Genomic DNA, 22,896 nt, shown 5'->3' with positions numbered 1-22,896 from the left:
GAGTGAAAATCCATCTTAAAAACAGATGGTATAAATGGGACTTGTATTATTAATAGATCAACCCAAATACTTTTGTAGGATACATCAATGAGACATGGTTATTCCCAAGGATGCTGTATACCCTAGGCCAATAAATACGCTGGGCAATTTCTTCTTGTCCTACCAACAACAAACAAAAAAAAAAAAAAAAAAAAAGAAGAGCTGGATTGAGACCACCTAGGCCCAAATGCCACCTTTAGCAGCCTTTTGATCTATGTTACTTTACATAATGATTGTTAAGTGAAATTAATATAAAACACATAAAAATAGCTGGGACATACTGAATTATATCTAAGTGCTATAAAAGCCAGTAGCATAACACTATTACCTATGACATTCTCAGAATTGGTTGGAAGAATAAATTAAATGTAAAAGAACTGATACCAAGGTATTCTAGGTAACCCTCAGGATGTGTGTGGAGGGTAAAGTTATATAACTTCTACTTATCCACTCTAAATGTACTTCTGAGAAACACAATCTTAAAACAAAAAAAAAAAAAGTATAAATCTCAGCCCAGGAAGCATACCGCATCAGGGCCTAAACAACTATCCTAATTACCACAAGATCAAAAGAAAACCAACACTTCTTTGTAAACTGAGTTGCACCAGTATTTTTGTCTCTTCATTTGCATTTATTTAACACAGTTCTCAAAACATTTGAGTGAAATTGGGCCTCCTTTGGTAAGCAAAGGACCTGAAAATATTTAAAAAATGAACAGGCAATGTCTTCAATCCATCCACGACACAGGTGTAGTGTTCCCTTCTCTTACCCCACATTCTGAAGCACCCAGTTTTCTCATATAGTCTAAAAACTAGAACAAGAGTACATTTGTGGTGGAATGTATTGTTAATTGCTAGATGAAATACCATTATCCCCTTGTAACAGCTTTTAAGAAACAGCCTTAAGGGATACAATGTGTAACTCTTCTTATTCCTCTGCTATGATACAGATTACATAAAAGCTGACAAGTCCACATTTATAAGCATTAAGCGCTTGCTGTATTGAAAGAGTTTTAGTTCTAATACTAGCAGTACAGAGTTACAGAGCATATTTTTAACATTTATTTGCAAGTATATTAAATATGGTTTGTTTCATGGATTGGAGTAAAATGGGCAGTTTTGTCTTTAAATTTACTACTGACAAATTGGAATAGTTCTAAGCACTGATGTTAGAAAGAAAAGTAAAAATCAAATTGTTTATTGTTGCTTTTTACCATTTGGTAGCATTTTACACACAGGCTTCGATCTTCAGAATACCCTGGATTCAGTAGAAAAACCTTTTAAATGAAGTTTTGTACAATAGAAACTTCTCAGCAGTCAAAATTTGGACTGTAAAAAAATACATGCAAAACATACTTTTCTGAAAACACTTAACTTTGAACAAAGCACCGAACTACACAAATGCAGAATGAAAACAGCATTTCAACTCCACCAAAAGTAGTCATCATAAAAGGTGTAAAAGTCACCTAACTTCACTAGGCACTGTTCACTTTTTAAACATGAGACAATAAAAAATATTGTCCACAAACAATATCCCAGCTCTATGGCAGGTTTCAGAAAATCTTCAACTTCATGCTTTAATAGCGACCTGGAAAGAAAATGAAAAATAAACATGCTTTAATGCTAAGGGAGCAGTATATCAAGCTTATTTGAATGCTAAGAACTTTATTAGACTATTCTACGATTAGGAAATTTCTAGCAGATTCCCTTTGTGGGAATAACAGACGTGTGTACAAAAAATAGAAATGAGATAACCGATGTTAAATACTAGATATGAGAGATAAGAGTCTAAAAACCCGAACTGGGAGGGAGGGGATAAGTGTAGGGGAATGATCCTGGCTAACTTATGTTGTCATACTGCATACATGACTATGTAACAATGAATCCCCATCATTAGGCACAGCTATGAGGTACCAATAAAAAAATGTGGAAAGCAAAAAAGACGATGCAAGAACATATAAAGGACCCAATTCCAGTTGTCCAAAATTTGTAATAGTTCCCAAAGCAGAAAAAACAAAATGGTGACAGATTATGTTCGTCTTATTTAACAATTAAATGGATCCTAACGTAGATAATGTGGATCAACCCATTATTTGCAAAAAGATCACTCAACTAGCTGTAGATGCCAAGTCAGAACATAATAAACAAAATCATAAAGATAAAAAACTTACGAGGTGAGTAGGATCGAGATCTGGAACGTGACCTGTATCCTCCACGACTGTAGTAAGGAGAAGGTGACCGCCTTCTGTAAACAAATGTCAAGGTTGTCTAAGTCTCCACAAATTACGATTATACGACAAAAACTAGAAGGACCTAACAAACCTTTAATTTTTTTCATTAGTTAGGCTTCAAAGATGATGAACAGAATGAACATTATACTGGGCCCTAGTGTACTGGAATAAGCATCTCCTAAGAACTATCAGGTCAAATACTCCTTGCTATATTCCATCAATATAACGTTATAAAAATCCCTTACCATTAATTACAACCACTTTTATGGAATAACACCATAAAGTTGACTAGTGTTTCAAGTTAGGTTGTACTTATTTAAAAAAGAAAAACTGAGAAATTAAAGAGTACAAGAACACAGCAGTCATAAGCAGATGACTACAAATCTGCATCCATATCCATGACTTGTTTCCCATTATTTATGAAATGACACCATCAATTACTTATAACTTTTATGAACACTACAAAGCCCTTTTTATTGTTAAAGAGTATTTTAATAAACTAAAAGAAATCCAATTTTGTGATGCCACTTAAAACTGCCTATATATATATATCACTACCTATATAGCAAACATCTTTAATATTTTCTGTTTTTGTCCAGATTTAAATTCTCTCCTGACATACCTGTAAATCTGATCCCTGTCTTGAGCAGCTCTCCATCCACCTCCTCCTCCACCTCCTCCTCTGTGAAGACAGAAAAGCAACATTTAGTTATAAGATAAAACGAAGTGCAGCAGTTCACACCTCTAAGCTCAGTGTTTCAAGGGGCTGAGGCATGATGGCAAATTTATAAGGCCAGCCCCAGCAACTTAGGAGGGATCCTCTCCCCCGCCAAAAAGAAAAAAGTATGTGTGTGGGGTCAGGTATGGCTCCACAATCCCCAGTACCCCATAAAAAAACTCATGAACCTTGAGTGAAACTAGTTGGGGGTGGGGACACAATACTGGAAATAGAACCCAGAAGTATTCAACCACTGTGAGCTATACTCCTAGCTCTTTTTACTTTTTGAGTAAAGTCTTGCTAAGTTCTCCTGGCTGGCCTTGAAACTTGAAATTCTGCCTTAGCCTTCGGAGTCATGAGGGATTACAGGTGTTTGGCACTGCGCCCAGTGAATACTAGTGTTGTATAATAAATAGTCAATTTTGCCATCCTTTAGAAAATTGCACAGTGCTCTCTCTGGTGGCTAAAATGAGTATTAACACTACAGAACATTTCCAAGTAAATGCTACCAAGTGAATGAAAAATGGAGACTATAATCTTAGCCTCTACCCTTAAGTGTTATTTAATGTATTTCTTGCTTAGAAAGAACAAATTTTTTTTTTGTTTGTGTGGGTTAAATGTTGGCAATGTCAAAAGCATACTTAATAAACTCACTGCTACAAACAGCGATATATAAACAATTTATTTTTCTTTTTTGGGTACTGGGGCTTGAACTCAGGGACACTTTACCACTGAGCTGAATCCCAAAACAGGCCTCAATCTGAACTCTGCCATCTTCTGAATCACTGGGATTACATGAATGTGCAAATAAACCTGGCTAGGACAACTTCCAATTTCTTAAAATTTATCAAAGTACCATGCAAAAAGACATCCATACCTCAAAGCCACAAACCCATCAAGGTTAAATGTTATAGTTCATATCTAATCATCACATAAATTTACAATTTTACTTGATAGCTAAACTACCCAACCACTGCCAAAATGGAAACACATGCCAACTTTCAGGGAATTCAGCTGATTCATATACAATGTTTAAAATAAAGTTTTATTATTATTTTTATTATTTTAGTTATTATTTATTAACACATCTTTTGGTAAAGCTCCCTTTAATATTTTAGAATAATCATTCAACAAAAATGCAAATACAGATACCAAATTAAAGACACATAATCCTTAAATTTGACTTAAACTCCAGCTTTTATTTCTTTTTGGCACTGAGGTCAAAATCAAGACCGTGAGTACGCAAGCGCTCTGACACCGAGATACGGCCCCCAACACTAAAGCCTTTACTAAAAACTAAGCTTTGTGTTGCTTTAAATAATACCTTACAATTGAGACTCAGAAGGGTAATGGCCTTCCATATAACATACCTGTATGATCTGCTATAGTAGTCCCGATCATCATAGCCTCGATCATATCCTCTGTCATAATAATCCCGACGGCGTGAGCTGCCACTGTGAATAATAATAAACCTTTTAAAAAATTCAAGTAGTCCTTTTATCTTCCCAGGTAAGACTTATGCTATTAAAAATCAGTACATATATATAGCAAAATACTATGCAGTGTTCTGGGTTTTTTAGTCAAGATCTATGTACACAACTGGATCTTTTTCTCCTGTACAAAAATAGTGGTATCTACAATATGTAGGTCTTCTCTGATATTTTAACTGGAAATTAATTTTATTATAATCCTCACCAATATCTGCCTTTCCCTTTTCTCATCCCTTGTAACAATATTTCATCTCTTTTGGTTAAGGAGGCTCACAGGTGCTAATCACTCATTTATTAAGCCAACTCATTGGTCTGGAGTTATGGCTCAGTGGTAGAGCGCTCGCCTGTTATATGTGAGGGACTGGGTTTGATCCTTAGCATCACATAAAAAAATGAACAAACTGAAGGTATTGTGTCCATCTACAACTAAAAAATACTTTATAAAGTTAATTCACTAGTTCACATCTCTAAGGAAAAATAAAATTTTATTTTTCTGAGTAGGCTAAGTTTTAGCTGGGCCAGGAGAATATCGCAACCATGGACATAGTCATATTCTCTATTATATGGAACATTATATTTAGACTTAAATAATTCAAAGTTTTTTGTCAATATGGTACACAGCTGGGGAGTCATGATAAGGAGTATTTTATACTTCAGTGCAGTAACTAAAGCCCATGCATTATATTCTGCAAAGAACACTTAAAAAAAAAAACTTGATTTTATCTACAACGGTTTGAGATTCCTATTATAGGAAATGATTTAAAGATGGCAAACAAAATTTGTGACACAAATAGAATGTTTCCATCACATACAATCTACCTAGTTTTAGCTAGTTAAGAGATAAGAAAAATGATTTACGAGGTCACAGGATTTTATGTAGGTGTCACTTCATCTCAAGTGTTTTCAGGAAGAAATTAACAAACTTCACTGTCAATCACACTTTTATCTTCCAAGTAAACTTACTAGGTTGGTCTCCCCATGTAAATTCCTGGTGTTGGGGTATGTGGTCTTTTTGTTATAGAGAAATCAACTCTGATTCTACGTCCATCAAGCTCCATTCCATTGGCACGTTCTTTAGCCTTCAAGAGATAAAGATGAATAAATTGGTGTATGCATTTTAGACAAAGATACTAAATTAGCCTATAGCTTTAAAAATAATAACCTAGTGGACGCTTTCAGTTAGTGTCAAACATTTAACATAGGCTAGAACATGAAATCTTAAAACTTAAAAATGAGTCATTTCATTTGGGAAAGCTGGTCGTAGAAACTTACTACAATTTAACAATATTTCCAGCTCTAAAGTGATGCATAGTTGATAAACTACATTATCTGAGAGCCAAATATGGCCAGTGATAAATAGTTTACTTAATGATCCATAAACTAACAATCTAAGTGGCTAGGAATCAAATGAAATCCATAAATGATTGAACACAGTGCCACACTTTCCTTTACATATGGATGCTTTTGGTTGTAAAAGCAGAACTGAGATCCTCTGATTTTACAAAGTTTTATTCACATATCCTCCTATCCAGAGTATACACCAACTGAAAAACTCTGCATTTAAAAACAAAAATACCCCATTTCAAAGTCTTGGAAGTTTGATAATTTGAGAAAACAGCCTTTAACCTAAGTAGAATTTAAGTTTCTAGTTCCAATGTTACTACTTTATCTTTAGCACAGATTTTCAAGCCAGTGTTCATATAGCTGTAGCAAGTGAATCAGAAAATGTAGAAGCCTACTACACTGTCAGTGAGATTGGGCCAAATTGTGTAACTTTTGGCACCTACAACTAAAACAAATAAAAAACATTAACCAGTAGGTTTGTATTGCTTCTGATTTTCTTGTTCCTTTCCCCTTAAGATGATATCACAGCTATCACCTTTTCATCTAAAGTCTAAAATGTAAATGCTGTTTGAATCTCACACATGAAAGTTCCACTACATCCTGCCTCAAGTCAAATCAAAATCCAAATAAACCACTCACTTGCCAATATACTTTTAAAAAATTAAAACATTAAATTATAACCATCACTTCAGATTATTTTCCACCTTAGAAAACAGCTCAATGTAAACACTGATACTCTAAAACACAGAATTATTAATATTCCTGTATTTTACTTATACATGCCAAAACATTAATACGTATTTACAGAAATAACAGTGACATGTTGCATTCATCTCAAAATTATATGGAAAGAACAGATTTGCAGCACAGCTAGCCATAGTTGAGAACTATTCAAACTAGGTGATAGAACCAAATGTCTTAAATTATTTTTCTGTTAATCCACATGGATTTGAAATTTCCCCACAATGAAAGGTTGAAAAAAGAATTCAATGTATAATTTGATATCTGAGGCTAGAAGGATTTACCTAAAACTGTAGTTACATCTCTTATTTATACCATAAATAGCAAAAATTGTCCTTGTCTAAGCACTTGTCCATTAGTACTTGGGAGTTAAACAGAAATCCTTTTTTTTTTTTTTCAAAGGTAAATGTTACTTACTTCCTTGGCATCATCTACATTTTCAAAATACACAAAGGCAAATCCTCTTGAACGCCTAGACTGCTGGTCATATACAATAGACACATCAGCAATGGGGCCATATTTAGAGAATACTTCTCTCAGATCTCTTTCTGTGGTATATAAGCTCAACCCAAATACTCCAAGACAACAGTTGGGGTCAGGATTTGCCTAGAAATAGAAAAAAGGGTATTAAACTTTGAAAACCTGTTTAGAGAGAAATAATGTGAAGGAACCCGTAAGATATATAATTAGACCAAATATCATTTAAAAATTACAAAGCACTGCAAATATTTTAAAGAATGGGCACAAAGACCACAGAAGAACTTTGTTGAGACCCTGTTTCAAAAGGGAGGAAAAAAGAAAAAGAAAAAAAAAAAACAGGGCTGTAACTTAGTGGTAATGCAACCTGGATTTAATTCTCTGTAACAAAAACCAAGAAAGTAAAAAACATTCAGGCTTTTCACAAGAACACACATACCCAATGCTATAGTTATCACTTTGTCCATAGGCATTATTTCCATTGGCCCTGCCCAGATACTAAAGTTAGATGTTCAAATTGCTAGCACATACTGCTCCTACAATGAAAAACTTGTTTGCACATAACCTTCTTATATACTTTAAATCATCACTACAAGGGGTGGGGCTCAATTTCCAGCACCCAAAACAGTATCAAAAAACACCACTATATTTCTTAATTGCCTACTAAAATGTAAATGTCATGATGAAAAAATGGCACTAAAAAAAATTAGAAGTCAGCCCTCATTCATCGGTAGGTAAAAATACAACTGTAGTGATAGGGTGGTTGGTGGCTCAGTGGTAGAGTGCTTGCCTCACAAGTGTTAAGCACTGGGCTCAATCCTCAACACCACATAAAAATAAAGTTTTGTGTACATCTTCAACTTAAAAAAAAAAGTTTTTTTTTTTTAAATAATTACACCTGTACTAAAACAGACTTTTCTATTATTATACCTTAAACAATTCGGTTATGTACCTATGAAAAAACTTGACTTAAGAAAATAGGCACAGTAACAGTAATTCTATGAATATGGTCTCAGCTGCTTTCAGATGGCTAAGTGAGTAATGGTGGGGGTAGCATATGCGGTGTAAACATGTTGTACAAAGGGATGGCTCATGCCTTGCCTAGGAAACAGCACAGCACCTGATTACATCATGCTAGTGATGGAGTGGAAAGTTATTATGTCCAGACTTTCCATTTAGTATTTTCTGGAAATCAGCAAATAAATGCAACCCAAGAGGATGTATACCAAACCATTTTTAACACGTATTAAGCAGTCTGCATTGATACAACAAAAAGACCATGTTCCTAACTTTCCAGTTTCCAAAATGAAATTACCAGGTTTCACTTTTATATATCACAATTTACTAGGGAAATTACATTCCATTTTAAAAACAAACTCCTTATACCAAAAATAAGTTTAAAATCAAATGAAAAAACTTAGGAGAGCACCTTTTAAAATTTATAAACCACACCTCAGAATTATGAGTAACATCAGTATGGAGCTGTATGTTATACTGCTAATAGCTCCACTTTCCATGTTAGTTTTTTATTGGGCAGTGGTAAGCTACTGAGGAGTGAACCCAAGAGTACTTTTACTAGAGTACTTGTTTTTATTGAGACAGGTTGGCCGTAAACCTGGGGATCCTCCCGCCTCATCTCAAAGTCACTGGGATTATGATTATAGGCAGGTGTCACAGGCCAGCTGTAAAAACCATTTCTTGGTTGGGGGAGGGAATGAGATGGGAATAAATTTAGGCAGTACTGCTTAAAAAAGTTTTTCATCTTACCCGATTGCCAACATGGCGCCTTCGAGTAGACATGGGAGAATGACTGTGGCTGTGTCGTCTGCGATAGTCTCTACTGTAAGACCTGCTACGGGATCGTCTATGGGAGCGGGAGCGGGATCGGGACCTTGTATAATGCCTCCGAGAGCTTCTTCTGGATCTAGACCTGTTAAGACAAAGGCTTAAAGTTTAAAATAAACAACTGAAATAGATCTGACTTTCAATGCTTTTATTACTGGAGGTTAAACTCCCAAAGAGGGATACAATCTAGATATGTTAACATGATCACCAATTTAAGTGGAGTCCATTTTTTCTTCTCTATTCATTTCAACTTTGCTAGAAGTGTTGTCAAAATCACAAGCTATACCAACATTTCTTCAAATTAACAAAAGGTGAAATCAAATTTATACTCATCTTCTGAAAAATCAAGGCATGCAGCACTTTACTAGCTTAGTTTATGCACATCTTTTGCTTTTAATACCACTCTATTTCTGTCTCCCACTACTCATTTTAACACAATTATAAAATCATCACCACAGGCAGTTTTTTTTTTTACCAGTAGTTTATTTTTTAAAAGATCAATAAGTGGCTCTCGACTAGCATTACCACACAATCCAGGACACATTTAAGAGGTGCTGTAATTATGCCTGAAGAGGCATTAATAACCTGCGACTGTTCCAAGCAAAGTAGGATGCACAGCCTTCTCTTAACACACAAAAAAGCTCCCAAACCCCTCCAACACTGTGGTAAGTTTTTAAATCCACACTGGACTACACCTATTTAAAAGAACTGCAATTAATGAAAACTAATGTTTTATATTTGCCAAACTAACGAACAGTTTGCTTATAGTGAATCCTCACAACTTCAAAAAACTAATGTAACTTGCCTTTTATAGATAATAAGCTAAAGTTGAAAAGGTTAAGTAAGTAATCTGCCCAAGCCAGCAAAAATAGAGGTAAGATTTGAACCCTGACTCCAGAAGCCCAGGCTCTTAACCACTTAAAGTGTCTCTTCCACAACTTAGGTTCGTTTCTAGTACCAATATTAAATAAGCCAACAAAAGATCTAACCCTCTCTATCTTCCTAGTTTAACAAAGCACACACCAATTTCAGAGCTAAGAGAAACAGAAGAAAATCTCAAGATTGTCTTTCTTACCTAGATTCAGATCTGGACCTGGACTTTGATCTGGAACGCCTGGAATCTTCCTTGGAGCGAGACCTTGCAGGGGTATGCCTTGCAGATTTCCCCGATCCGTGAGCACTTCCACTTCTGGAAGCAGAACGGGATTCCTACACGTAGATGTCAAAAGTTTAATTTGTATACTTTCTGGGCAACTTCAAAAACAAACAAGCTGCTGTGAGGTAAATGGTGAGGAGAGCAATCCTCTTCCAAAGATAAGAAAACATAGGTAAGGGCAGGAATTGCATATACCTGGTATAATAGTTTCATTCCTCCAAATGACATAAGTCAATTAATTTGTCCTTTCTTCCACCTTTCTGGAGCAGGAATAAGAGTTACCTGATCCCACTCCCTGAAGAAAGGGTGGTTAAGGGAATTGTCCAAGGATTGTATTTTGGGAATGTTACTCCATAAAGACCAGGGTGAGAAAGAATCTTATTAACTATAAAATCTATAACTTATTTTTTCAGTTAAGTTACAATCAATTTAAAAACCCTACAAAATTTGCAAAACTTACTTTTAGAATGCTTTTGATAGTTTTCATAAGACTTCAAATTTTCAAGAGTTGTATTTATTGTTAAATGCGGAAAGAGACAAGGACAATGATCTCATTTAAGTCCTAAAGGTGGAAACCTAGTGGAAAGCAAGGACCAGCCATATAGACATTAAATAAATTCTATAAGACCCTAGGTTCATCTAATGGTGGGAGGCTCCTAAGAAATTCAACGGCAATGGCCTGTTAAGACCTAGATTTCTCAGCTACATGGAGACAGGACAGGGTAAACTTAAATAAGTAAACTAGAAATGTTATATAAAAAATACATATTAAAACCAAGACAGATTAAATCATCAACTACTAATCTAGGGTCCAGGAAGGAAAGGTGATCAGGAACTACAAGCAAAAACTGAAGTCTAGATAATCTGTGTACTCTAAGCTTTCTCAATCAAAATTCAAGTAGCTGGCAGGCAAGTAGCATAAAAAAGATCTCAAAAAGAAACCAGCAAAGGATAATGTCTCAATAGGATATTTAATTCAATGAGTTAACGGCACATGTCAAACAGCAGAAGAGGCATGTGCAATATAGCTAGTAACAGAATTAGGAAAAAGTTCTGCAAATTGTACCAAGAAGATAAAGAGACTCCAAGTCTTTGATAACTAAGCTCTCACCAAGCAAGACAGCATTCATTGTAGGTTTTCCAATTTGAGACCTAGAAATCCAAAATGAAACTCTACCTGAGACACAGCACAAATGGCCAGGTTGAAAATGAAGCTATTTTACAGTATTAAGTCACTGTAAAGTCTGAATCCAAATATAAGTCATCACAAAGAGATCGCCCCTCTGCCAAACTTCAGAAAATTCTGGCATCTCTAAAAGGCTTTAATTACAGTTTAAAAACCTTTTAGAATACAAACTTTTTTTTTACAGGATAGTGGAAAACACTCAGAAGACTCTTTCTATGATGCCTTGGGGGAGAGGGGAATCAGGGGAGCAAGGGGTGTAGATAGCCCAGACAGATAAGATCAAGTTTTAAGTTCAAAAATAGGGAAGAAAAGTCTAACAAAGAAAATGAATTTGGGTCTCTATACCACAAACAATTTTTTGAAATGCTACACATGCTTTCCTGTCTACCAATCCTCCTCTTCAATAAATGACTTCAAACACAAGAAAAAAGAACCTCAGATTGTTGTTGAAAAATAGATACCCTCAGGTTTAAAGATATATTGCTATACTGGAAACCCCAATTTACAAGCCCTTAGATTTAAAGACACTATCTCTACTCTCAATACGCCTCAAAAATATGAGTGCAAATTTTACCATCTTCACTACAAGCAAAAGCTAATCTAGAAGAGAAGATAAATGAGGAACAAGTTATCTAAATGCTTCTATTCCAGTGCTAGAAATATAACTTAATGGAATAATTATAAGCTTTAATAGAAACCAAATAGAACTACTTGCTCATGAAGGAGAGCAGAACACCAATGCCTTACAGTTAACAGTTAAAATCTCTAATGTTATAGCTAACAAATTTTTAACACTGGAACTTGAATATAAAGGAAGATCAGGTACAGAGAGGCAAGAACCCTTTTCACAAATTTCTTGGCTTCAATCAACAGAAAAGCTTTATTCCAAACTGAGATGCTTTAGTCTGTTTCACAAGCACTAGTCTAGGAAATAAGTCTTACTGAGATTTATTCATGAAATCAGAGAAGACCAAGAGCCAGACAGTGTATTTATAAATTCAGAGTTCACTCAGCCTCAGAATCTAACAGGCTATGCAAAATTTCATAATAATTTCTTATACCAAGAATAAGGGGAATACCCTGTCTACTGCCATCTGGTTAACACCTAAATAGTACCTCTACTTTCTTTCCTATGATGGATATTTTCTTAGGAAAATTAAAGCCTTCTGCCACTTAGCTGGTTGGGAAGATATATGTAAGGATTTTAGTTTGCTTAAAAGAAATGAGACCTAAAAGATGAGCCAAATCCAAAGCATAAATTAAGTCTTAATACACAGGCAAATCTATAAAACCAGTTGGGGAAAAGCCCCTACACAGGATACTTCAAATTCCATACCCAGGGCAGACAAAGTTATAGGCGTCAATACATTAAAACCCTACCAAAAAGAACTGCTAAGGACACATGCCTTTAGCATCAATACAATAAAGCCAAAAATTCCCTGAAAAATGCTCAGAGAATCCTGGTTCTTATTGATTGGCTCCTAGTCATACATTAATATACAACCTACAAGAAATACAAATTTTAAAAAAATAATTTAAAAAATAAGCCTTCCAACAAAATGACATCTCCCTATTGAGAACAGTGATAATCTCAAAAATTATTTGAAAGAGATGATAGAAACAGAAATAACCATCCAATCCCTATATTATTCAAAAAAACTAGATGCAGTATATTAGAACAAGAGCTCATAAACAAGAGGTATCCACTAAACCTCTTTAATATTTCAAAATACAGGGCCCTAGCCTGGAATCTATTGAGTAAGTCTGGAGTTGGGCACCCACTCATTAAAATCAAAGTACACTTGAATATGATGCTAGATTAGTCTGACTCAATTTCAGAAGTTATAAGCTTTCTATTTGACACCCCGCCCTCCTGGAACCATGTTTCTATCCATCCCTAACATTTATCAACACTCCTGATTATTTTTGTCTTCCCTATACTGCCTGTCCCAGGACAAAGGCCTGTAACTTCCCTTGTCTCCCCAATGGCCCAGGGAGGAGCCACACTAATACCCAAAGATGACTTGGCCAAGAAGGAATGGATGTTGACAATCCACCAGCATTCAGCATCAACATTTTTACCTTAAGTCTTTCCAGTTTGGGCCACATAATTAAATTTCATACTGGTTCCGATAGTTTATGGGGCTAAAAGGCCCTTTCCTCTAGACTTTTCAGGTCTCTTGATAAAAGAACCCAAGGGCTTGAACAGAAATATTCATAATTTTTACCTCTGCTATGTGCAAAATCAGCATTATTCATGTCGTTATACTGGTTTATTTATAGCAAGTTTTACAAAGCAACAATTAAGGCAAAATGAATACAAAAACTTTATAAATGGGAATATTTTTCTTCTGTTTACAAAATGCAATAATAATATAAAAAATACAACTTTCACACTGTGATAATAGGCCCCAAGTATCAAAAAATGGATCCTGTAAGTTTCAGGGGTAAATTACTTTCTCCAAGAGCTTTAAGACCTACACCTGAGAGAAAGTTTTAAAGCTTCCTTCAGTTTATCCAAAAAAAAAAAAAAAAAGGTATTAAGATGATACCCTTGGCATTCTAAATTGGGTAGAAGACAACTGTTGGGTGGTTACTAATTATTTTGATATGTGTACTTGTCCCATCCAACCAGGGGCAACAACATCACACCATCATCTGACTCTTCTTGGCTACAATGAAACACAGAAAGAGAAAAGACAGAACTTTTGAGTTTCCTCAGGAAGTGATAGGGATAGCAGTCTAGAAAAAAACTATTTTAGAATCTGTCTTCAATATCATAATAGCTAAACACTGATAACAGAAAATGGAACAAAGCACCTATTACTACTATTACATTTTGAATTAGCTATCCTGTTTCACTTGTATGACCCACCTCTTCCAAGGAAAGGTATTGTATTTTAGCGGAAACCTTAGTCATTTGGCTGGAACAAGCATTAAAATTTGAAGAATCGTTCCTATTTGGCACATATGCATCTGAATATCAGGGCCTAAATGGTTGCAGCTTTCCACTAACACCATTTGGGAAAAAACTAATGCTTTCATTCCAAAACTTAACTATCCTGGTTTAATGCTTTGCTTGGATTTTGGGGGTTTGGCTTCATAACCATCCTGGTGACATTCTTTTAAAAACTTCCAACAGAAAAACATTATAACCATATATTATTTAGTACTGAAGGATAAAGGTCAGTGCATTAAGAGTTGGGAGGATGGAGGTGGCATATACCACCAGCAGTTCCAACTTGGAAGGTACTCACTCATGTCCCAGAACAAGCTTAGTTAGATGAAAAATCTAAGGGACAACAGGAAGCCAACTGTTACCCATGCTGGAGAGCTCATCACTGCCTGGTATTTGACTACAAAGGATTATTTTTAAAGAATTGCATTTCAATCATTTGACTAAGCAGTTAAAATTAGAATTACCTAATTTATACGTTTCCCTTGGAAGGCACTTCGTTACCCTGTATATATTTTCTTCTATTAAACAAATAATGCATGCATGTTTAGCAAAATATACAGGGACACATAAACAGACTAGTAATTACTTAGCGTAGTGCTTTCTGATTCCAGATTACTTCTTATCTTAACTTCATTTTTATTTCTTTTCTTCATTCTTCCGTTTCAAATTCTGACTTCTTTCATCTTCCCCACTTCACACAAATTGCTCAATATTCTACAAGTGGGACTTCTGGTCTGATAATTAGCATGCATTCTTTCTTTTATTTTTTCAAATTTCAGCTTCACTTATTCCTGAGCTTCAAATACTCATTTATAAAACTTGTCAAATGACGACTTCCGCATTTTCCTTCTTCAACATTAACCTTAATAGAAAAAGAACAGGATGAAGAATATTTTAAAACTCCGGGATAAAATCCAGTGCCAAAACTGAAACTAGAAAAAAAAATCCCTTGTCGTTTTGGATTAAAAAAAAAAAACTAGAATATGCAGTTCAAAAATCAGAAACTACAGTTTTCTGTTGTTTCTAGTCTATGATAATCTCATGTCTACTCCAAATAGACTTATCATGCGTTTTAAGTTGAATGTGAAGTGCGCCACTGAACATTTACTGTTCATTTAACATTTTAGAACTGTTAATTACATTTCACACTTCTTAAGATTGTATTCATCAAGAGAAAATCTTAAGTGTCAAAAGCACATCTCTAGTCAAAAAGTGACACATTAATACAAAAGTGCAAGAAAGGAAAGCACGGACAATTCATTTGTACAATGATGACAAAGGCTCAGGGTTGAAGAGGTTTACAATATTGTGACTTTGTCTAGATAGGATAAAGAAACGTATCTTATGTCACACATTTTTGTACTGTATATTTTAAAGAGCACTGTTAGACAATGTCAGGGAACCTGACAATTTGGAACTATAGTGTTCAACCCACCCCTGGGAAAGCTGCTCTATTGAAGTTTTATAGTATGAATCGTGTAATTACTAAATTTAGAACTAAAATCAGCAAAAATTAAGTCAACCTACTACTATATGCCAGTAGCTATGAAGGAAAAGAGCAAACCTGCGTCCAACAGTAGTATTTTCAAAGATTTTTCTGGTAATGTTTTCCCCTTGATGAACAAAGTATTAAAGTTTGGAAATCACGGGGAGCAAAATTCTACTTTATAAGGTGGCAATATAGAAAACTATAGCTCACCTCCACAGATGATGATTTAAAAGACTCAACTTAGCAGATTAGTGTAAACAAAATACTAATACTGCCTGCATAAAACATTCTGCATTATCATATAATCTTTCATTTAATGCCATTCATTTCCTCTCCTATATTTTCCTTTTGGAAAAAAAAATTCTTAAAAGAAAAAAAATCACAGGTAAGTCTTTACACCTATCTGGGTATAAAGATAACCATGGCTATCCTGGGAAATATTTTCTAAAAAAGTAAAAACAATTTCCAGTCTAGTTTTACAGTCAATTATTGTTTATTTAATCTGGGAAAAGACTTAAATAACTTTTTATTTAAGGGAATCATACTAATTGGTTTTCTTTTAATATCCATCACTCAAATGTAATGGGAAATGTTTGCTGGTAACACAAATGTAATCGTGGAATCAGAATGCCCAAGCATGTTTCCTTAGGGCCTGCTAAAGATTATGTACAGATACAGGGCTTAGATGCTGAAAATACTGGAACAGAGGCCAAAGACCTAGGTAACACAACTGTTTACAATACAGGGACACCTGGCTCTTTTTTCATTACCCCTTTCCAATTTTCCTCCTATATTTTAAGAAACCAGACTAAATAACATAAATATTATGTTTATTTCAACTCAGTTTCTAAGTTCAAGTGGCCACTTTATAAGCCTCCGGAGGGCAACAATTAGGCTAATGTTATATATTTGGTTAAGAGACCCTACTTAGAAAATAAACTTGTCCCATCAGCAATACAATTTGTTACAAAGTTTCTAGAGACTACAAACTGGAGTCCATTTAACATTACACATGCACAAACTCAGCAAGCTGACAAGGTTATATTTTATAATATTTTAATAACTGGAAAGGGCATTGGCAAAGAAAATCTAGGATCTTGCTAAAAAAATAAAAATAAAGACTTGCCTGAATCTTTTAGAAAATTTCTTGCAAAAACAGACAACCCTTAAATTTACATTCATTAAAGTACATTCAGCACAAGCAAATACAAGTATGCTTTTTGTTGTTTTATCTACAAGCACAAAAATTTTATGCAAAAGAGCCTCATCCAAGCTGCAATGTGACAATTTAGACTGACAAAAGTAACAATCTGAAAATAATTAACCTCCAAAACCCAATTCAAAGCAAAGATTTTTGGGGACTTTCAAGACTACAGTTTGCTATGGTGATTTTTTTTTTTGCCTTACAGTTTAAACCAATTAAAATTGATAATATCTAATTCTATGACATACCCAGAATACTAACCTGGGTAAACAGTTAAAATTCCTGAACATCAATCACCATTCTTTGTAAGAAAATAATAGTTATGTATAAGCTCTTGTCAACATTTACAAATTATTTCTAAGGCTCCGACGTACACAACTGTAGCTCTCTCCTTGTCTTGGGTAAAATATGAACAACTATAAAAGCATTAATGTTTAGGTTTGGGGTCTCAATAAAGGGAAAATGCTGTATAAACAAAGCAAATACCATTAAAACTTCTCTCATCATCTGAATTCCTCTTCACTTTTCACAAAACCAGCAGTACTTACCTTGTAAAATCACTTGTAATTTCAGTTTGAAAATGCCACCTTCTAGATCCAGACATTATTCACTCTATTAAAAACATTCTTATTTAAACCAAGGGAAAAGATTTCAACCTGGTTTCAACAGACATATCTAACCAGTCACAATGATACAAAACAATGCAAACTATTTCCTCACACTTATTTTTAATTCAATCTTTTTTAAAAAATTTATTTTTTAGGACACAATACCTTTATTTTATTTATTTATTTTTATGTGGTGCTGAGGACTGAACCCAGGGTCTCACATGCGCTAGGTCACAACCCCAGCCCCTTAATTAAACCTTTAGTAAAAGGAGTTTGGTGTGAGGACTTTAGACTAAAGAGTCTTCAGGAGATGTTTCAGTTTTGAAAATTAAAATTTAGAGCAACAGGTTAAAAATAAGGAACAAATATATCCCAAGATTAAACAGAAAAACTGTAGAATTTGAAAGGCAATGTGATGGGATAGAATCCAAACTATTCATCTCTTCACAGAGTAAGTGGCTGTCTCAAATACATTGCTTCTACAAAGTAAATACTCCACCAAATTATTTGTTGAGCCAAAACATTAAAGAGACTGGTTTAAAACTTAGAATACCCAGTCTACAAATAGGATACAATCCTTAGTTTCTGTATCCTTGATGTAAAGTTTCAAACTAGCCAAAATCCCAAAGAGGGGAGAATATTATACTGTGTTGCTACCAAACATGCAAACATGATACTGTGATCATTTCTAGATTTTAAACTTACACCTCTAAACTTAATTAACTCAAGTGTTCTTATATTCAGAATTATGAAGGGATGTAAACATTAGGCTTGCCTTTTTAAAAATGTAAGCCATTTTTAAGAAATTCTGGAAGAAACTTATGCATTAAAAAAATTTCCACAGTAAAGTAGGGATATGGGATACACTGAGCCACAGTTCTAAGTGTAAATACATTCACCCATTCAATATCTGTAACCAAATGGGAGAATAATTTACTCCAAACACAAACCTTAAATCTTTAGGAAAAGAGCTTCTAAAGTCTAAAGAGGGTGGAGGAAAAACAGTACTAGGGAAGTTGGGGTGTTGAACATAGGAGTGGCTGGATGAGACAAAAAAGAGAAAAGATTCCAGCTGATTTGAAGAGACTGGTGTTATTTACATTAGTTTACAATGTTTAACAGCCAAAACCAGAGGTCAAATGAAAAAATGAGGCCATTTCCCCCCCCCAGGCTTCAGAGATGTCATTTATACTGAACATATCCAAGATTAACCTTGAACATGTTTTTCACTGCTCACTTCCAAAAGGAAAGGCTAGTCAATCAGACTTGACCACTATTGCTTTGCATCACACAAATACGTATATACTACCTACGTGCCCGCTGACTGGGGCTTGAACAATCAAGTATTACTTTTACATTATGCCATTGAATTTTATAGTTTTGCTAAGCTTATCTTGGTGCTCCAAATGTGTTCCAGGCTTCCAATATTTAAAGGTTCTAATTGGAAAGGAAACACAAACATACAACAATGTGGAAGTATTTTTTAAATTTCAAAACTTAGAAAATCTATTTTAAAAAGCAAAGGCTCTTATGTAAAAGAAGTATCAATTAACACAACCTTTTTCTCCCCTTATTCATTTTATCAAATACCCATTCGGGTTTGTGAGAAACACCAGAAAGTAAAACTTTCAAATTAGGAGGCACAGTTTCATTTGAGCCGGCTCCGTTTCAAACTGGGACTGATTTCTTCCTTCAATCATTTCCTTCTCCATGTATTTACTAGTTAATTCTTTGAACAATTTTTCCCACCTCAGGAGGACACTATATTTAACTTCTTCAAATATTTTCAACTGGGAACTCTCATCAGAAATAAATCATTTGGTACTTCCTGAAAAGTACAAAGTATCCAGTAATTGGTGTTAATAACTTAACACTTTAAAATCATTTGCTCTTCAGGCCAAGCACCAGCAAGAGTATATCCAAACAGTGTATTCTGGTCGGCAGCAACCAGACACAGTCACAAGCCACACTGACAACTTGTGGGTTAAAATCAAACTTTCTTAGCCCAAGGAAGAGCTTTAAAACAAAAACGCCCTGGTGACGTTAGTCAACAATGTTTTGGGGAAACATCAAAATCTAAAAACCTAATGTTGATTTATCTATATGTATAAGCAAGGTCTCATTAGTTCAAACCAAATTAATCAGATTTGGTTTCAAGTTCACTGTCATACAGTTCTCTAAAAATACTTTCTACTAAACTACCTAAGAAAATCTTTTAAATGTTAAAGAGTTTAATAAGATGTTTAAATAGGTTTTACTTGACCAATGGTATTCAGACTTTAAGGCAGCTTTACAAGAAAAAAAAATTAACAAAGTGTACTAGAAAAACAAATACCAACTCATAACCAACCAACAAAAAAAGCCTGCGCAACTTATTCCTGTAAGTCTCAAAAGATGATTTCTATGATACTTATTACCTTTCAATAAGTCTTCCTTAAGCTCCAAACATTTTAGCAAGCCCCCCCCCTTTACCGCCATTCGGTGCTTTCCGCATCTCACATCCAAAGCCCCACAGCTAAGCGATGCTGTTTAAGCTTAGAAACCATCTCATTCTCCCAATCTAGGAACGTAATCAACGCCCACCTTTAGGAGGTGTAAACAAAGAGTACCAACACGTGGTGGTTCTCGGGATCCGAACGTCCCAAAACAAAGGAAACGGCGCCATAAATTGTTGCCCGCCAATTTCTCCTTCACAATCCCATGGGGGGAAAAAAATCTCCATAAAACAATCTTGGCGAGCTTAAGGTTCCGTTTACTAGGACACCGACGACGGTTTTTGCCCGGAACGCCCCTTCGATACAAGAGCGGCATTCCTTTTAGGCCAAACACAAAGCCCGCACGCCATCCGCCCAAAACTAACGGGCCCAGCATTTACGTCAGATTGTTTCCAGCTTAAACGAGGCCAAGTACACCCTAGATACTGTGCTTTCCATTGCCATAAAAAAAGACCTTCGCTGACCTAAACACTGGGCTAAAGGCCCTCAAAACGTCTCCCCGCGCCCCACCGAGGCGCGGCCCGCGGTAGGCCCTGCCAGCGTCGGAGCGCCGCTCCTCCGCCATTTTGTGCCTCTGGCTGCGCGCCCGGACCGCCAGCCCAAGATGGCTGCGGCGAGGCTTCGCAGGGAGCAACGGCGAAATAGGATACCGCTCCCCTCCCCCAACACCGAGGGGACACCGCGGCCATTTTTAATCTCTCCCCCCTCCTTATAACGGAAAAAACGGCCGTCTTGGGAACGAAGCCGCATAACCGGTTGGCGGCTTCCTTTTCGACCAAAGACACGTATATACAAAGGCTTTTTAAACGTTGTCACCTATCCCTCCTGGCTTCAGACTTGGGGGCCTAATACGCCTCCGACTCCAGGCCGAGGCCGATGGGCCTAGAAAGAGATGCAAGAAGCTGGGACCACATAGCCACCCCCTACACCACCTATACGTACCCGCTCGCCGTAATTCTGCTCGCCGCTGTCGCTCATGACTCCTAGCTGACGTCGCTGCTCGCTGGGCTTCAGTCGAAGCTGCCAACCTCTTGCGCCTTCTCGACAGAGGCTCCGCCGCAGCCTCGCAGGACGCACGGGTTGCCGAGCCGCTCAGAGCCGAAACGCTCCGCACCACCTCCGCTCGGGCTCTAGCTCTGCCGGACGTGACGCGGCACTCCTTAACCCGGCTCCTCCCTCTCAAGAACGCGCGCTTTCTCGGCCCCGCCCCTCCGCGCCAGGCCCTCACAGCTCAGCGGTGGCTGGTTCCGAACCGGATGTGACGTCGACCCCGCCCTCTCGTGCTGCTCCACCCCTGTCTCTCCTCCTCTGTTGGGCGGGAAAGTGAGTGTGTCTCAAGGCCTCAGAGGTTGTAGCCTCGGGACACGGTGATGTCACCAGCCAGATCTGAATCGCTTCTGAAACTCTCCCAGAGAACACTGAAGGTGGGAGTTGGGAGAAGAGAGTCACCATTTACCCCGCCCTTTATTCCTTTCTTCCGCCTGGTTTCCTGTCTCGTTTTGTGTTTGCCTTCATTGAAAGAGGCGGAAATCCATGCGCTAGTTTCCTACTTTACTTTGAATGTAGCCCTTAGTAATTGGTTTTTCCTTCCTGAATAAACTTTTTTTAAAAACCTAATCTTTATACCCAGGAATTAAACAAAATCTCTGTTCTGAAAATAACAGTCGTCTAATGAGGGAGAACACAAATATTTACAAACTATCATTTTAAGTGCTAGAGCCAAGTACGACTACAATGGTGTCACAAGGTGGGAGAGTTAATTTTGCCGTTGTGGTGAGCAGACCTTGACCTTCTTCGGGTTACTCTTTGGTTCGTAGCACAGTCGTTTTCAGGCTGTGCCTAAACCTGAGTTACTCCATTTTGTAAAGCAGTAGTTTGCCATTAACTACTCCATTTACAGATTAGGTGCTGAGTGGAAAGGACTACACCTTGTTTTTACAAGAAAACAACCACCCTTAAGGCACAAGTTGTTAAGTAATTATCACGCTAATAATAATGACCATCTGTGAACATCAAGTTAATCAGAAGCATATAGATGCATAGGTATATCAAACCCATATCTGGAGGAACAGACCCAGCTGGGGGATGGCGGGGCAACTCAGGAGGCTGAGGCAGGAGGATTGAGGCCAGCCTCAGCAATTTAGTGAGGTCCTAAGCAACTTAGTGAGACCCTGTATCCAAAAAAAAAAAGAGGCTGGGGATGAAAAGTGCCCCTGGGTTAAATCCCCAGTACAAACAAAAAGAAGAAAAGAAAAAACTAAAACCATGAGTTTGTTAAACACACCAGACACCAAATGATACAAACCCCTCACTCAAGACCTGTAAAAGGAGGAGCACCCCAAGAATGGACATGGTGGCACCTTGACCCTGTCATGTGGTCATTCATCATAAGTCTTGCCCAGGAAAATTGTCAGAGCAACAAACCTCTGAATCTCTGTTTTCAGGCTTAAGAAGAGTATGTTTTTTCTTGCCTGTGACAACCGTATAAGTCCCACTCCAAGCTGATATCTCAAGCTGACACTGTGAAACTATTGTCCTTCCAGAATTTAGAATAAGTTCCTGTGTTTTGACAGCTCTGCTCCCTGAACAAGCTCTTTGGTTGGTAATCTTATTTGACCGTCCATAGTGACTTTTTAAAAATGTTTTAGTTATAGATGGACCCAGTATCTTTATTTTACTTATATGTGGTAATTGAGGATCGAACCAGTGCCTCACACAAGCTAGGCGAGTGCTCTACCTCTGAGCTACAACCCCAGCCCCTGACCACTTAAAGTGACTTTTTACATTTGTATCTGTTCTCTGCCTTTGCTCTCAGGTCAGCCTCCTGAACCCCTATAGTTGCCCTAACCCTTTCATAGCTTTTCTGTAATATATGTGTAATATATGTCTCTATATATGCAATATATACACACATA

General features: G+C 36.5%; 1 protein-coding gene across 2 annotated transcripts; it reads right to left on the bottom strand.

The window, feature by feature from the left end:
• Positions 1 to 1,220: 1,220 nt before the first annotated feature.
• Positions 1,221 to 21,140, bottom strand: Tra2b (transformer 2 beta homolog). 2 transcript variants are annotated; one of them, XM_026389315.2, is made up of 9 exons: positions 20,924 to 21,140; positions 9,960 to 10,093; positions 8,807 to 8,969; positions 6,980 to 7,168; positions 5,441 to 5,556; positions 4,358 to 4,441; positions 2,892 to 2,951; positions 2,210 to 2,283; positions 1,221 to 1,626 (listed from the first exon to the last, which is right to left on the bottom strand). In XM_026389315.2, exons 1-9 carry the CDS (start codon positions 20,957 to 20,959, stop codon positions 1,616 to 1,618), a joined length of 867 nt encoding a protein of 288 aa, XP_026245100.1. In that variant the 5' UTR covers positions 20,960 to 21,140; the 3' UTR covers positions 1,221 to 1,615. The 2 variants fall into 2 exon arrangements, with proteins under 2 accessions (XP_026245100.1, XP_077651499.1); XM_077795373.1 differs by lacking the exon at positions 9,960 to 10,093 and having other exon boundaries at positions 20,924 to 21,139.
• Positions 21,141 to 22,896: the final 1,756 nt, after the last annotated feature.

This window comes from Urocitellus parryii, chromosome 2 (assembly GCF_045843805.1).
Source record: "Urocitellus parryii isolate mUroPar1 chromosome 2, mUroPar1.hap1, whole genome shotgun sequence".
NCBI classification, from domain to species: domain Eukaryota; kingdom Metazoa; phylum Chordata; class Mammalia; order Rodentia; family Sciuridae; genus Urocitellus; species Urocitellus parryii.
The sequence above is the reverse complement of the archived record's forward strand: the minus strand, read 5'-3'. Positions and strand labels throughout refer to the sequence as shown.